General features: G+C 35.6%; 1 protein-coding gene across 1 annotated transcript in view; it reads right to left on the bottom strand.

Moving 5' to 3' along the window:
- The window catches only part of fab1 (1-phosphatidylinositol 3-phosphate 5-kinase fab1), an 809,612-nt gene that overhangs the window by 490,420 nt on the left and 304,946 nt on the right, over positions 1-14,246 (bottom strand). Inside the window, exon 18 of the mRNA XM_090380831.1 lies at positions 1,583-1,677. Within this exon, the coding sequence (XP_090236957.1) occupies positions 1,583-1,677 (95 nt within the window). The remainder of the gene's footprint in view (positions 1-1,582; positions 1,678-14,246) is intronic.

The raw sequence follows: 14,246 nt of genomic DNA, 5'->3' as shown, positions 1-14,246 counted from the left end.
ACTAACGGGTCTGTAGTTACTTGTGTCATCTTTTGAACCTCCTTTGTGAATTGGTGATACATTTGCACATCTCCAGTCCATGGGGGACCTCCCCTGAGTCCAAGCAAGCTCTCATAATTATGGCTAAGGGTTTGCTTACTTCTTTTGCTGCCTCCTTTAATATAACTGGATAGATCCTGTTCACCCCAGGTGCCTTTCTTATGTTTAACTTCAACAATTTCTCCTCCACTTTGCTCTCAGTTATTACAAAATCACTGAGGTCCCTGTTAGCATTTGTTAAACTTCTGGCACCCCCCTCATTGAATAACTCCTCATGTGTGAATGTAGATGCAAAATACTCATTCAGTTTATTAGCTACCTGAGCATGATCATCAATAGTCAACCGCTCTATGTTAAGTGGTTCAATTTGATTCACCCCTTTCCTTCTAGAGTTTACATAAGTAAAGAACTGCTTGCTGTTTTTCTTTGCATCCCTTTCCAAAGATTTCTCATAATCTGCCTTTGCCTGCCTAACCTCCTTTGTGAAGGCAGATTATGAGAAATCTTTGGCAAACTAGTTTATATCTGCCATAGGCTTCTGTATCACCCGATACTTTATAGTCATCCCATACATTCTTCTTCTCTGCCACTAGCCTCATTAATTCATCTGACATCTTTAGGCCTAAACCTTGAACTGTAATTCTTAGTTAGAATGAAAAGCTTAGTAGCCTCTAAAATTAAATCCCTGAAGGCTTCCCATTTAGAATTTTAGGAAGGTATTAATTTACCTTCCTAGATAAATAAGTGACTTGGACCAAGAATACAGGTTGAGCATAATGTCTTTCCCTGATTAAGAAAAATTATAACTTAAAAACTATGCTAGATAGAAACTTGCACCTTGCGTCATAATAAAGGCCAATGCTTAGAGTTTTTTTCTCTATACAGTTGCACAATCTGTGGATAATCTAGGTAGCACTGCAATCGCTACAATGATACATCACAATCGGTACATCACTGCAATAGCCAATATATCAAAATGGCGTCAATGAAGGAGAAAGCTCAGTGTGTTTTGTGGTTTCATGAAACAAAATTGCCAGTTAAAGTTCAGCGAAACTTTAGAAGAGAGTATGGGCGAGTTCTGCCGATTTTGTTTCATGAAACTACAAAACACACTGAGCTTTCTACTTCATCGATGTATTTGTCCTCTTTTAAAGAAATTTTGAATGACTTGTTATACCTCTATCATGACAGATCTTTCTAAAAGAGGCAAACAAGGAATAAAAATCTGTTCATTGGGAGTCAAACTGTTACACATACATGAATGGACAGACAGACTAACATGGTGAAGCTATCATCCACTTCACACATTTGTGAACACAATTAAAAAATATTGGGAGGGGACACTTAAAACATCACACGATGTGGACACTTCAACACAAATTTCTGCTTATCATTTTGTATTTAAATGTGATATACGGCTATTAAATCAGTGAAATCATCTGACTGCCACAGATGCTGAAATATAGAACACAACCAGCAATTGTAAAAATTATTATAATGTATATTTTTAGTATAATAGCAAATAAAAAATAAAATACTTCACCTTTTTCAATTCAACAGCATTTCCTCCTCTTAAAAGAATAGTACACCCTAGGTTTGTTGGACAACCATCAAAGAACATAAGATTTTTTGTCTTGTCTGGAAAAATTTTGAAATTAATACATATTGAAATGTAATGCTTTTAAATAATAAATTTTAGCATGATGTCTATTGGAATGTAATGCTTTTAGCATGATAAAAATATTTATTGCATATTCATTTCATTTATACTACTTAGAATGAAATCAAAATGTCAGTTCTGTATAAATAAAAACATTTTAAAACATCAGAAAACCTGGAGGCATACAGAATGTTTTAAAAGTCCTGTTTAAAATTTGCAATGCCATAAAGAGGATTACTCTCTAAACAGATTGCTGAAGTGAGAGATGATATAGCCACAAAAAAAGTTTTCACCTTAAAAACATCTATCACACCCCCATCTCTTACTTATTCTGATGAGCCCATATCTGCAGACACTATAGATTTCATTATGTAATATAGCTCATCTCTTACATTACATGGCATCTGTATACTAAGGATGAGAATATTCTTCACCTCATCATTACTAACAAATCAGATGCTATCACAGGACTTAAAGTAGAGGAACCATCATCAAAAAATTATCATGTAATCATCAGATGGAAGATGAAAAAAGATGTTGCAGTAGTTAAAGGTAAAGGCACTGGTTTTAACTTCAGAAGAGGGGGGACATTGACAGTTTAAGGAAGTATATGGCACCTATTCATTGGGTGGATTGTCGAAGGAGGGCAAATACATTTGAATTATGGAATATTTTTAAAGACCTTTCATGCTGAGCCATACAAAATTAGTGATTTCATAATTACAGATAATTGTTTATTATATAAACTTTTAGGCAATTAAGGTTTCTGGAGTTGATGGCATATAACTGGTAGTTATGAGAAGACCTCCAGGAAGTGTACTGCACCATTGAGGTTATTATGAAGGCATCTTTGGACTTAATGGAGATTCCATTGGATTGGAGAAATGTATTGCCAATACATAAAGGCAGTTCTAAGAGTGAAGTTGGTAATTCAGACTTGTTAGTCTGACTTCAGTGGTAGGAAAAATCTTAGAGGAAATGATTAAGAGTGCAATCCAGGGGCATTTAGATGGATGTGGTATTCCGATCAACACACAAAGTGGCTTTGTTAAGGGAAAATCATGTTTAAATAACTTAGTAGGCTATTTTGACACAGCAACTCATGAGCTGTATGAGGAAACAATTTTGAAATACTGCATTTGGATTTTAGCAAGGCATTTGACTCAATCCCTCATGAGAGGTTACTGTATAAGCTTGAACAGGTTGGGATTACTGGTAAGTTGCTAAGATGGATTGATTGCTGGATGGTTGAAGGGCACAAGGCCGAGTCATGATTAATGAATGTTCTTCAGACTGGTGTAATGTGAGGAGTGGGATCTGTCAAGGAATGGTTCTTGGACCACTGTTGTTTCTCATTTTCATAAATGACTGACTAATGGATAGAAGGCATGATGTCAAAATTTGCAGGTGACAAAGATAAGTAGAGTCATTAATGATTAGTGCTAAGCAGCATTCCTTCAGAATGACTCCAACACACTTCAAAGATGGTCAGAGAAGTGGCAGCTATGTTTTAATGGTGTTAAATGCAAGGTCTTACAGTCTTACACTTGAAGAACAGCAACCACTCCAAACAAATAAAACACTTGGTGGGGTTAAATTAAAAACAGTGGAGGAGGAATGCGATCTGGGAGTTACAATATGAAATTTTCATATTGTAACTCCCAGATCGCATATTTCATATTTCATATAGTTACAATATGAAATTTTCATATTGTAACTATATGAAATATGAAATTTTCTGAACAGTGTAAACAGTCGGTCAGGAAAGCCCATGGTGCCTTATCAATGATTTATCGAACGTTATCCTGTAGATATAGGGAGGTCATAATCCCACTGTATAAGGCAATTGTAAGACAACATTTGGGATACTGTGTTCAAGTATGGAGACCTCATCAGACAAAAGAATTGAAAGTGTCCAATGATGGGAAACTTGAATAGTAAGATCAGCAAAAGGACAACTATAAGAGGAAAGACTCCGATTATGTGGGCTACAGAGCTTGGCAACAGCCTTATAAACCTCAATCAGGTCACCTCTGAGGTGACCTGATTGAGGTTTATAAGACTCTAGAGGGATTAGTAAAATGAACGAAGGTGGAAATTTCACTGTTATTAAGAATTCCAGAACTAGGGCACCGTAAATTGAAATGACAGGGATTGAGGTTTAGATTAGATTGTAGGAATTTTTGTTTTCACAGTGATTTGTTGATTGTCGGAACAAGCTTCTTTCGCAGGTAGTTGAGGCTGACAGTTTGAATAAATTCAAAGGGTGATGAATAGTTGCCAGTGTAAGGAGGGAAGCATACAATTTGTATTTTCTTACTTGATTTTTTTTTTTTTTTTTTTGCCAGTGCAGCAAAAGCCTGTGACTTCCTTGCACTATATGATGAATAGTATTACTACTTATGATGTAATCAGTGTAATCTTAAACTGCAGAAGATTTTGGGGGTATGGGCAATGTGAATAGACTTTGTCCTTTGCAAAGAGCTCATCTTGGAGCTAGTAAATCATCCTGTGCACAAAGCCCCTGATACAAAATTTTTCCACAGTTGAAGTGGAAAAATAAACATTGCTGAAAAGATCATTTTTTACTGATAATCAAATAGAGTAATGTTAAATAGAATAATAATGTATACAAAGGAGTGATTTTGTACATTATGATTCTGCTTAACATATTTTAGCATCTAATATTCAAACAGTTCTCTGAAGGTGAAGAATCAGATTGAAGGCACTTTGATTTTATTTGCTGTTGACAACTTAGTAGCTGTAACAGATCTTTCTAAAAGAAATAAATAAAAAGAATAAAAATCTATTCACTGGCATCAAATTGTTACATATGCATGAATGGACAGATACACAGCAAAGCTGAAGCCTAGCAGCTGCTTTGCACATTTTCAAACATGATACAATTACCTTTTAATTATCCCACTCCCATTTTTCAAAAAAATGGGAGTGGGATAATTAAAACATCATACGATATGGAGACTTTACAAATTTCTGCTTGTTGTTTTGTATGTAACAAATATGGTATACAGCAATCAATCAGTAAAATCACCTGAATGACAGTGATGCTGCAATACAGAACACAACCAGTAATTCTAAAATTTATTATACTGTATATTTTTAGTATAATGGTAAATAAAAAAATGAAAAATTTTTAATTTCTGTTTATTAAATCATTAATTAAATAGCTAAAGCACTATGATTTGTGTTGACAGAATTCTTACTGTTATTTTTTATTTTGTTGAAATTCAAAATCCAGTATGAAAAACTGTTTGTATTTTTAGTAAATTTTTTAATTTTATTATTTGCAATAATAAAAATAATAGAAATTAGGTACCAACTCAGCATTCTTATCAGTGTTTATGAGATTTGACGAGTAGAGCAGATGCTCTCAAAGGAAATAAAAAGGGCATCAGGCAAAAAAAAAAAAAAAAAAAAGCTCACATCTGGTGAGTATGGGCTTGGCACACCCAGGGTCCTGAGCTGGCTATCATCATTTTTCTCTTTTTGGTGATTCCCTCCTACTTTTCTCTCTCTCTCTCTCTCTCTCTCTCTCTCTCTCTCTCTCTCTCTCTCTCTCTCTCTCAGGGTACTCAAATGTTTTTTGGCTGGTGCAGCATAAGCCTCAGGCTTCTTTGCACCATATGGCTAATAATAATAATAATAATAAAACACAGCAGCAATCTCCAAGGCAGAATGCAATGGTCCCACAGAAAATAGTTACTGTTGGTGACACTTGTCAGGGAAAAGTAGATGAATTTGTAGAGCAGATATCATCTTATAGGGAACAAAAAGTGATATTGTTGTACATGTTGGCACTAATGATACTAAGAGTAGAGGATCTCAAGACTTACTTAACAAGTACAGGATGATGTCAGCAAAAAGCCACAAGTTAGGATGTAATTTGAAAGTGCCTGCAATTCTGCCCAGACATGATAGGAGGGAGTATATGCTGAAAGCTTTGTTAATCAATACAGCCCTGGAGTTAATGTGCAAGGCTCATGGGGTAGAATTTTTCTCAGTGTGTTCTGTGCTTGTTAACAGGAGAGTCTGTTTATACAGGGATTGAATACGCTTAAACAGAAGGGATGCAAGAATATTTTCAGATGCTATAGACGGCCTCCGTAGCCGAGTGGTCAGGAGCAGGAGTGCAGTAGCACACGTTCTTTGAGTAGACCGGGGTTCAAGCCCCTGACTGCTGAATATGGTTGATCTGCCAACCCGCACTGGACCAGCGTGGCAGATTATGGTCCATTTCCCTCAGCATGAATTGTTGAGGAGGCTTCCATCCTGCAGTGGGTTGATAATGGCTGCACTTTACCTTTTTTTTAGAGGCAGTGATTGGTGGATCAGAAAACTGATAGCTGGGGGAAGGGGATACACAGAATAATAGAATAATAGATGCTTCCTACAAATTCTCAAAGTTCCTATATTGCCTAAAGGTCAGAGGCGCAAATATGCAGTGCCAGTAAATAAAAGTTAAATAGCATGTCTGTTTCGTGCATGCTTTATTCTGCTTTGAAATTCAGTGCTTTCATGTGAACTTGGACATGTTTTTCATTCTTCTGCTACTTTTCTACTTTTTATATTTTGCTCGTTTTATTGTTATTATCATTGTTTTTAACAAGAAAAAAAAAATATATTTTAACCATGGACAATTGGGTAATCAGAACGAAACAGCCGAGGGGTGACGGAATAATGTTCTTACAGATATTTCAGAAGTTAATAAAGTAAACGTCCTGTGTGCATAATATGTTATGAAAACTGGCTAACGAAAGCATGAAACCTGTTAAATTAAAAAGACACTTACATACGAAACATCCAGAGCTAATGGGTAAAAAAAAAAAAAAAAACATAATTCTTTTTCAAAAGACAGGCCGACGCCATAAAATGTCTGAAATCTTTCATGAAGAAACATACAGCAGTTCCTTGTAAAGCTTTAAGAGCATCATTGGAAGTTTCATATTTAATAGGAAAAATTTTAAATCACATACTATTGCTGAATCACTTGTTCTCCCTGCTGCAATAAAAATGATGTCGATTATGCATGGAGAAAAGTACAACGATTTAAAAACCATTTCTCTATCCAGAGACATAGACTCGCAATATATTAGTTATCACAGACAACCTGAAAGGTACCTCCGTAGCCAGGTGGGCAGGAGCAACAGTGCGTAGCACACGCTTCTTGATTAGACCGGGGTTCGAGCCCGTGACCACCAAATACGGAAGCAAAAAGGTCAGGGAATGACCACCGCATATCCCCGGAGCAATATGGCCTTAGTTGCTAATGCTCCTTAAAAAAAAAATCAAATAACTATAACAAATAACAACATGAAATTCAATTTATAAATCAATTGAGAGAAAGTTCAATTTTTGCAATACAGTTAGATGAATCCACAGATTCAAACTATGCTAACTAATTGTATATGTCAGATACTGTTATGAGGGATTTTGCAGGATTTTCTATTTTCCAAAGCTTTGGAAGGAAGAACGGCGGGTGAGAAGATTTTTGATATAAATATTTTCTTTCAAACAAATAACTAAAATGGAACAATTGTATTGTGATTTGTACTGATGGTGCATAAAAGGCTGCATTAGAAGGAGAAAATAAAGGTTTAAAAGGCAAAGTAAAGGAAATTGGTTCAAATATAGTTTTTAATAACTGCATTATACATAGGGAAGCATTAGTATCGAGGAAATGCAAACTGATTTTTACAAGTTTTGAAAGATGCAGTAGGTGCAATAAACTTTATTAAAAGAAGCTTAAATAGCAGACTTTTCACTATACTTCGTAACAAAATCGGATCTGCTTATGAAATGCTGCTTTATATACAAAGTGAGGTGGTTGTCCAGTGGTAAAATCTTAAGACATCTTTTTGCCCTCAAACATGAAGTTTTATCGATTTTACCAGATAAAAATCAGAACCTTGCTTAATGTTTACAAATAAAAAATGGCTGGGAAAATTAGTTACTTTCTTGATATACTTGAAGAACTTGAAGTTCTTCAAATGATTTAAATTTAAGTCTTCAAGGACAGAGAACAAATATATTATCACTGTGTATTAAATATGAAAAATTTTTAATACACTGTGAAAAAATTTTACATATTAAAATTTTTTAATATATTTAATACACATTATCACTGTGTATTAAATATATTAATACACAGTGATAAAATAGAAGCTTTCAAAAAGAAGCTTAATCTTTGGAAAACTGAATTTGAGCTTAATAATACTGAAATGTTCTCATGTTTTTCTAATTTTATTAATAGCAATAATATTGACATTTTACAATTTAGGGATATCATTGCCACCCACCTAACAATGCTAATTAAGAATTTTTCTAAATGATTTTATGTATTTCCAGAAAAAAAATTGTATTGGATTCGTGATCCCCCTTGCTTTTGAAATTTCTTCATGCCCAGAAATTACCATTCAGCAAAAGGAAAAATCTTGTCGACCTGTTGTCTGACGAAGCATTATGTGCTCGTTTCAAGTCTACAACTTTTGAAAAATTTTTGCTTTCACTTCGGGATGAGCATCCAGAATTATTGAAAATGGCAATACAAGCATTGCTACCTTTCGGGTTTATATATTTATGTGAGGTTGGTTTCTCAAAATTAACAGCGCTGTAAAAACAAAACAGCATTCCAGACCTTGATCCAGAAGATAACATTAGATTAGCAAGTTCAAATATTAAGCTAGATAAAAAAGGAAACAATTTTTTTATTCCTTTCTCAGTACTCAAATAAAATAGGGGTCGCAACAATTTTATATTTAATAAAGGGGAGTCACAAGCAAAATACGTTTGCCCGCCACTGCCCTAGAATATGGCCATGTCACATCTTGAGTACTTGAAGTACTGTATACAGGTTTGGAGGCCCAACTTTAGGAAGGAGGTAGGTCTGCTGGAACAAGTGCAGAGAGGGGCAACCAGATTGGCAAAGGGAACAAAAGGGTGCTCTTACCTAGAAAGGCTTCAGTTCTGCAAATTGCAGTGTGTGGAGACTAGGCACCTGCGGGGAGATGTGACTGAGGTGTTTAAAGCCTTGAGTGGATTGAGTAAACTGAAAATTAATGATATTCTTCCACTTGCTGAGACTACACACATGGGGGGGGGAATAAATTCAAGTTGAGGAAGGATGGTTGCAGGATAGATGTGTAGAAATTTTCCTTCATTAAGTGGGTGGCTGATTGTTGGAACAGGCTTCAGTCTACTGGATCTGACTAAATTCAAGGAAAAACATGATAAATTCTTGGAGGATGTGTGAAGTTTTTTTTTTTTGGCCGATTCTATATAAGCTTGCCTTCTTGAATTATTTGCCACTACTACTTGTTGTTGTTATTTGGTTTTTCGGAGCATTAGCAACTAAGGCCATATTGCTCCGGGGATATGCAGTGGTCATTCCCTGACCTTTCCGCATCCTCCGTATTTGGTGGCTCACGGGCTCGAACCCCGGTCTAATCAAGAAGCATGTGCTACGCACTCTGCTCCTGCCCACCTGGCTACGGAGGCACCACTACTACTACTACTAATAGACTGTCTGAGCAATGAAGTGTTTAACAACATAATATGCTTATTAAAACTGGAGTTGCCCTCAAAAAGGCAAATGTAAAATGCTTCTTGCCTTCACTATTTGAGGTCAGGGCTTGTTAAGAATTCAGAAGTAGAAACAAAGACATTTGTGTGACTAGTGAACATGTATTTACAGTATATGCTCAACTACTTCCCTAATCAATAAATTCCTGCTAGATAAAAATCTAGCACATTAATCAGTATTCACTGTTGCACCGAATGTCTCCCAATCTTTAGAAGAGAGGTATAGGAACATACTTGTTTCTGCATATGAAGTGCAGTGCTGCAGGTTATTCCCATTATTCATGTAAGTAAAGAAAACAACTCTTCTAAAGGAATTAGATGGATTTTTATCAACAGAAAACATAAAAGGTGTAGCTATTAAATAATGAGAGTGCAAGCACCCCTGCAAAACAAAGACAGAGTAGTTGATCTTGAACATTTCCCTAGTTGTATGCCAAATCACATCCCAACACACTCTTTCACTTTGCAGTGAGAAAGGTTTCATTATCTTGTGTTTTTGCAGTTTGCTTGAAAATAATTAAACAGATAAAGGAATCAAATAACAAGTCGACCTCAAATTTTTAATGAAACCAAAGAAAACATCAACTGAAAGTTATGAATAGTTATGTCAAGTTTATGAGGAAGATAATATGTCAAGAACTCACGCGTTTGAATGGTATAAAAGATTTTTAGAAGGAAGAGAGCGTGGAAGACAATGAACTAGGATGCCCAGTATCCATGTAAACTAATGGAAATATGGATCAGGTAATGACAATGATTAGAAGTGATTGTCATTTAAGCATTAGAATGGTTGCATCCAAACTCAATATGGACAAAGAAACAGTTAGACAAATTTTAACTGAAAATTTAGGCATGAGAAAAATGTGTGCCAAGATGGTGCCAAAAAATTTTGAATAAAGATCAAAGAATGAAAAGACCCCATGTTTGGAAGACGTTTTGAAAAAAATTGAAGAAGATCCAGACTTTCTGAGTACTATAATTACTTGCGATGAAAGTTGTCTCTTCCAGTATAACCCAGAAGCTAAATGACAGTCAATTCTCACATCAACAAGCCAATTCCAATCACAGGATTGGTATTAGCTAGATGTTGGCTATTGGACCAATCTTGATACACCTGAGACAGTCATATATGAAAACCCTCAGAAGACTGCTGTTTCCAAGATATGCATACCTATCATGCTTTGCTCAAAGTCACAAATCTTTTGCCTTGCCTTTTCTTACACTGAACTGCACACATACAGCATCCCTATCTGCCCACTAGTGTTATATTGCATGGTATAGTTGTTTGTTTGTTATTTGGTTTTTAGGAGCATTAGCAACTAAGGCCATATTGCTCCGGGAATATGCGGTGGTCATTCCCTTGACCTTTCCCCATCCTCCGTATTTGGTGGTGACTGGCTCGAACCCCGATCTAATCAAGAAGCGTGTGCTACGCACTGCTGCTCCTTCCCACCTGGCTATGGAGACGCTTATTGCATGGTATGAAAACATGATTGTTACCAAAGGCACTCTATTTTATGAAAAGGGTATATATATCTAATAAAGTGGTCACTCAGTGTATTTTGTCTTGCTGAGTTCATTTTGTGTGTTCTGAATTTATCACACTTTAGAAAGTTAAGTAAAATAATTTCTACATATATCAACCTTAAATATAAAATTACAAAACTAGGTAAATAAAATATCCTTTTATAACCTAAATACAATTGTCACTGGTTATACACATCAGCATTTTAACTAAATGTTTATGATTTTACTGCCATAGCTTGAAAGAGATAAATTAAAAATTTTATAACTAACTAAACATACACAAAATCTGTCGGATAAAAGTTTAATTGCTACATATGATTTTTAATTCCAAATATTTCCTACCAAGCCTTCAGTATATACATTCTTATGTTGATGTGATTCATTATACGACAACAGTAGCTTGAATATTTTTAAAGTGAATGTCTGCAGAAAATGTGGAAACTGTTTTTGGAGGAAAATGAATTTATCATAATTAAAAAACCACAATGTTTACTTAAAATCTTATTTAATTTACAGATGCTGTAAATTAAATCTAAAAATACTGCAGAGTATATAAAAAAAGGGTGTGTAAAGTATACATAAAAAAAAAAAAAAAACTTTTAATATTCAATATTTGAAAACTTAAAATTTTGGACAATTCATTTTATATCTAAATACAGTTAAGTTCTGCTATAATGCAGTACATGTGTTCCTAAAAATCTCCATTATGGTATTTTTCACATTAAAAACAACAGGACTTATGGGAAAAACAGGGATAGGGGCAGAGCACTCAAAAAAAAAAAGTTCAGTCTGGTAATCAACACATTAAAAAAAAAAAAAAAGTTAGAAACCTAATAAAATTGCTAACGCAGGTTTAAACATTTTAATTTCTAATAAATAAATAAATATCACAATAAATATAGCACTTTACCTTGACAAGATATATAGTTTGTTTGTTTGTTTGTTGGAAGTGGGTGTGGTGAAGGGCTGTAGCTGGTGAGTTAAAGCGAAGAGGCAGAAGGAGGGTTATCATTCTTAGGACAAATTGTTGTTATACCCGATGTGGAAGGGTGTGACTCACTGACGTCCTTTTCTTTCTTCTGCACTGACTTAAAAGAGCTATCTAGCTTTTATTGCCTTTCCTGCCTCCTTTCATGAAGGAGCTGCCTGTATGGTTCCAAATGGGTCCGAATGCCACCAAGCACTATCCTACTACGTTCAGCATTATAATCATTACTTCAATCCACTGCAGGTGATTTTCAATCTGACTTAAAGCAGTTGATAACTCTGCTGTTTTAAATTCTCGTGGGATAGCCTGCTGGACTTCGTCGTCCTCATCTTGACTTTCCACTTGGCTGGCTGCAACAAGTTGTTGCAAGTCTTCAGTAGATAGATCCTTATTGCGAGACTCTAGAAGCTCTTCTACATCTTCATTTTCTACTTCCTCGAAACCAACTTCTTTTGCAAAAGCAACACACCCTGATTTGATTTAGTATTAGCATTAGTAGGGCATATGATGCAAGAAAGCAAGTTTATATAGCATCAACCAAAAAAAAAAAAAAAAAAAAACACCCTTCCCATTCCACCCATCCATTCACTCCAAATGTTTGTCTAGTTCTGCCTTGAACTTATTTAAGTTGCTGACCTCCACAACAGATGGAAGTTTGTTCTACTATCAACCACCCGCTGGCTAAAGGTGAATTTCTGCACATCTATTCTACAATTGTCTTTCCTCAATTTGAATCTATGCCTCCTCATGTGAGTAATCTGAGCAAGAGGAAGAATCCCATCAGCATTGAGCTTGCTTAATCTGTTCAAGGCCTTATACACCTCAATTAGATCATCTCACAGGTGCCTAGTCGCCAGAAACTGCAATTTGCAGAACTTAAGCCTTTCTCGGAAACACCAACACTTTGTTCCTCTCACCAATCTCATTGCCCTTCTCTGTACTCGTTCAAGTAGCTCTACATCTTTCCTAAAATGAGGCCTCCAGACCTGTATACAGTACTTAAAGTGTGGCCTGAGCATTACCTTATACAAGAGGACAATCACCCCCTTATCCCTGCTAGCAAAATTTCTGTATATCATTGACAAGACACCATGAGCTACTCTTGCATCCTTTTTGCACTGCTCAGAAAACTTCATATCTGACTGCACAATTACCCCTTGGTACTTTTCATTCTCCAACTACCCTGAGTGTAGTACCACCCAGTTGATACGTTACTCTGTGGTTACTGCTACCCATATGCAGTAAATTTGTCTTAGTTGCTCTGAAGGTTCAAAGCCTTCAAAATTGTGAATTAAATGAGGGATAAGTTTCTGCCACACATGATTCAAGCAGTCTTTTGTTACATCATTCCAGGCTTCTACAATCATATCAATGGCAACTTTGATGTTAAATCTCTTCCAAAATTTTATAACAGTTTGTGCCTTGTCACCTTCAGCAGCAGCAATTAACACCTTGAACGTTTGCTTTAAATAGTAAGCCTTAATTGCTGCTATCACACTCTGGTCAAGGGGCTGTAGTAGAGAGGTTGTGTTCAGAGGTAAAAAGATGAATTTGATTTTCGGAGAGAGTTCTGCAACTGTCTGAGGATGGCTTGGTGCGTTATCAAGAATTATTAGAATTTTAAAATCCAAGTTCTTCTTGCAATAATTCTTGAAAATGTCATGGTAAGCTTTTACTTCTACTGTATCCATTTACTGTTCAACTAAAATATCAGTGAATATTTTCCCAGTCATCCAACCTTTCTTTACTATAGGCTAGACCTATAGTGAACTCCAAGGCTGAATTTCACAATTCCTTTTAAAGCTCGCGGATCAGCAGAGTGATAAACCACTATTGGTTTTAAACTTCAAGTCTCCATTGGCGGTGGAGGCAAACATCACAGTTAAGCGATCTTTTGCAGCCTTAAATCTTGAGGCATGTGCTTCTGCCTGAGAAATGTAGGGCCTTGAAGGCATACTTTTCCAATAGAGTTCTGTTTCATCCAGATTTAAAATCTGATCCAATGTGTAGCCACTGCCTTCAATTATTTTCTGTACCACAGGAAATAACTGAAGAAGTACCACAGGTGGAAATGCCTTTGTGGCTTTGCAGATGACATTGTGATCATAAACCACAATCCCAAAGAATTAGAGGAAAATCTTAATCAGTTATGCAGAGTTAGTAAAGATTTTGGACTAAAGATGAATATATCGCTAAAACAAAAGTAATGATGAACAAGTATGCCACAGAAAGGGATATAATGATTGAAGGAGCAGTAATTGAAAAGGTGGAGTCATATACTTATCTGGGACAAGTCATTAGCTGTAATAATGATAAATGGATGGAAGTCAAGAGAAGAATAAATTTTGGATGGATAGCATTCAGGAAATATAGTCAAATACTGAGGAGCAATATCCCAATTTGTCTGAAAAGTAAAATAATGAACCAATGTAT

The sequence above is a fragment of the Mastigoproctus giganteus genome, chromosome 9, assembly GCF_048544385.1.
Source record: "Mastigoproctus giganteus isolate SK-2022 chromosome 9, ASM4854438v1, whole genome shotgun sequence".
In the NCBI taxonomy this organism is placed as follows: domain Eukaryota; kingdom Metazoa; phylum Arthropoda; class Arachnida; order Uropygi; family Thelyphonidae; genus Mastigoproctus; species Mastigoproctus giganteus.
The sequence above is the reverse complement of the archived record's forward strand: the minus strand, read 5'-3'. Positions and strand labels throughout refer to the sequence as shown.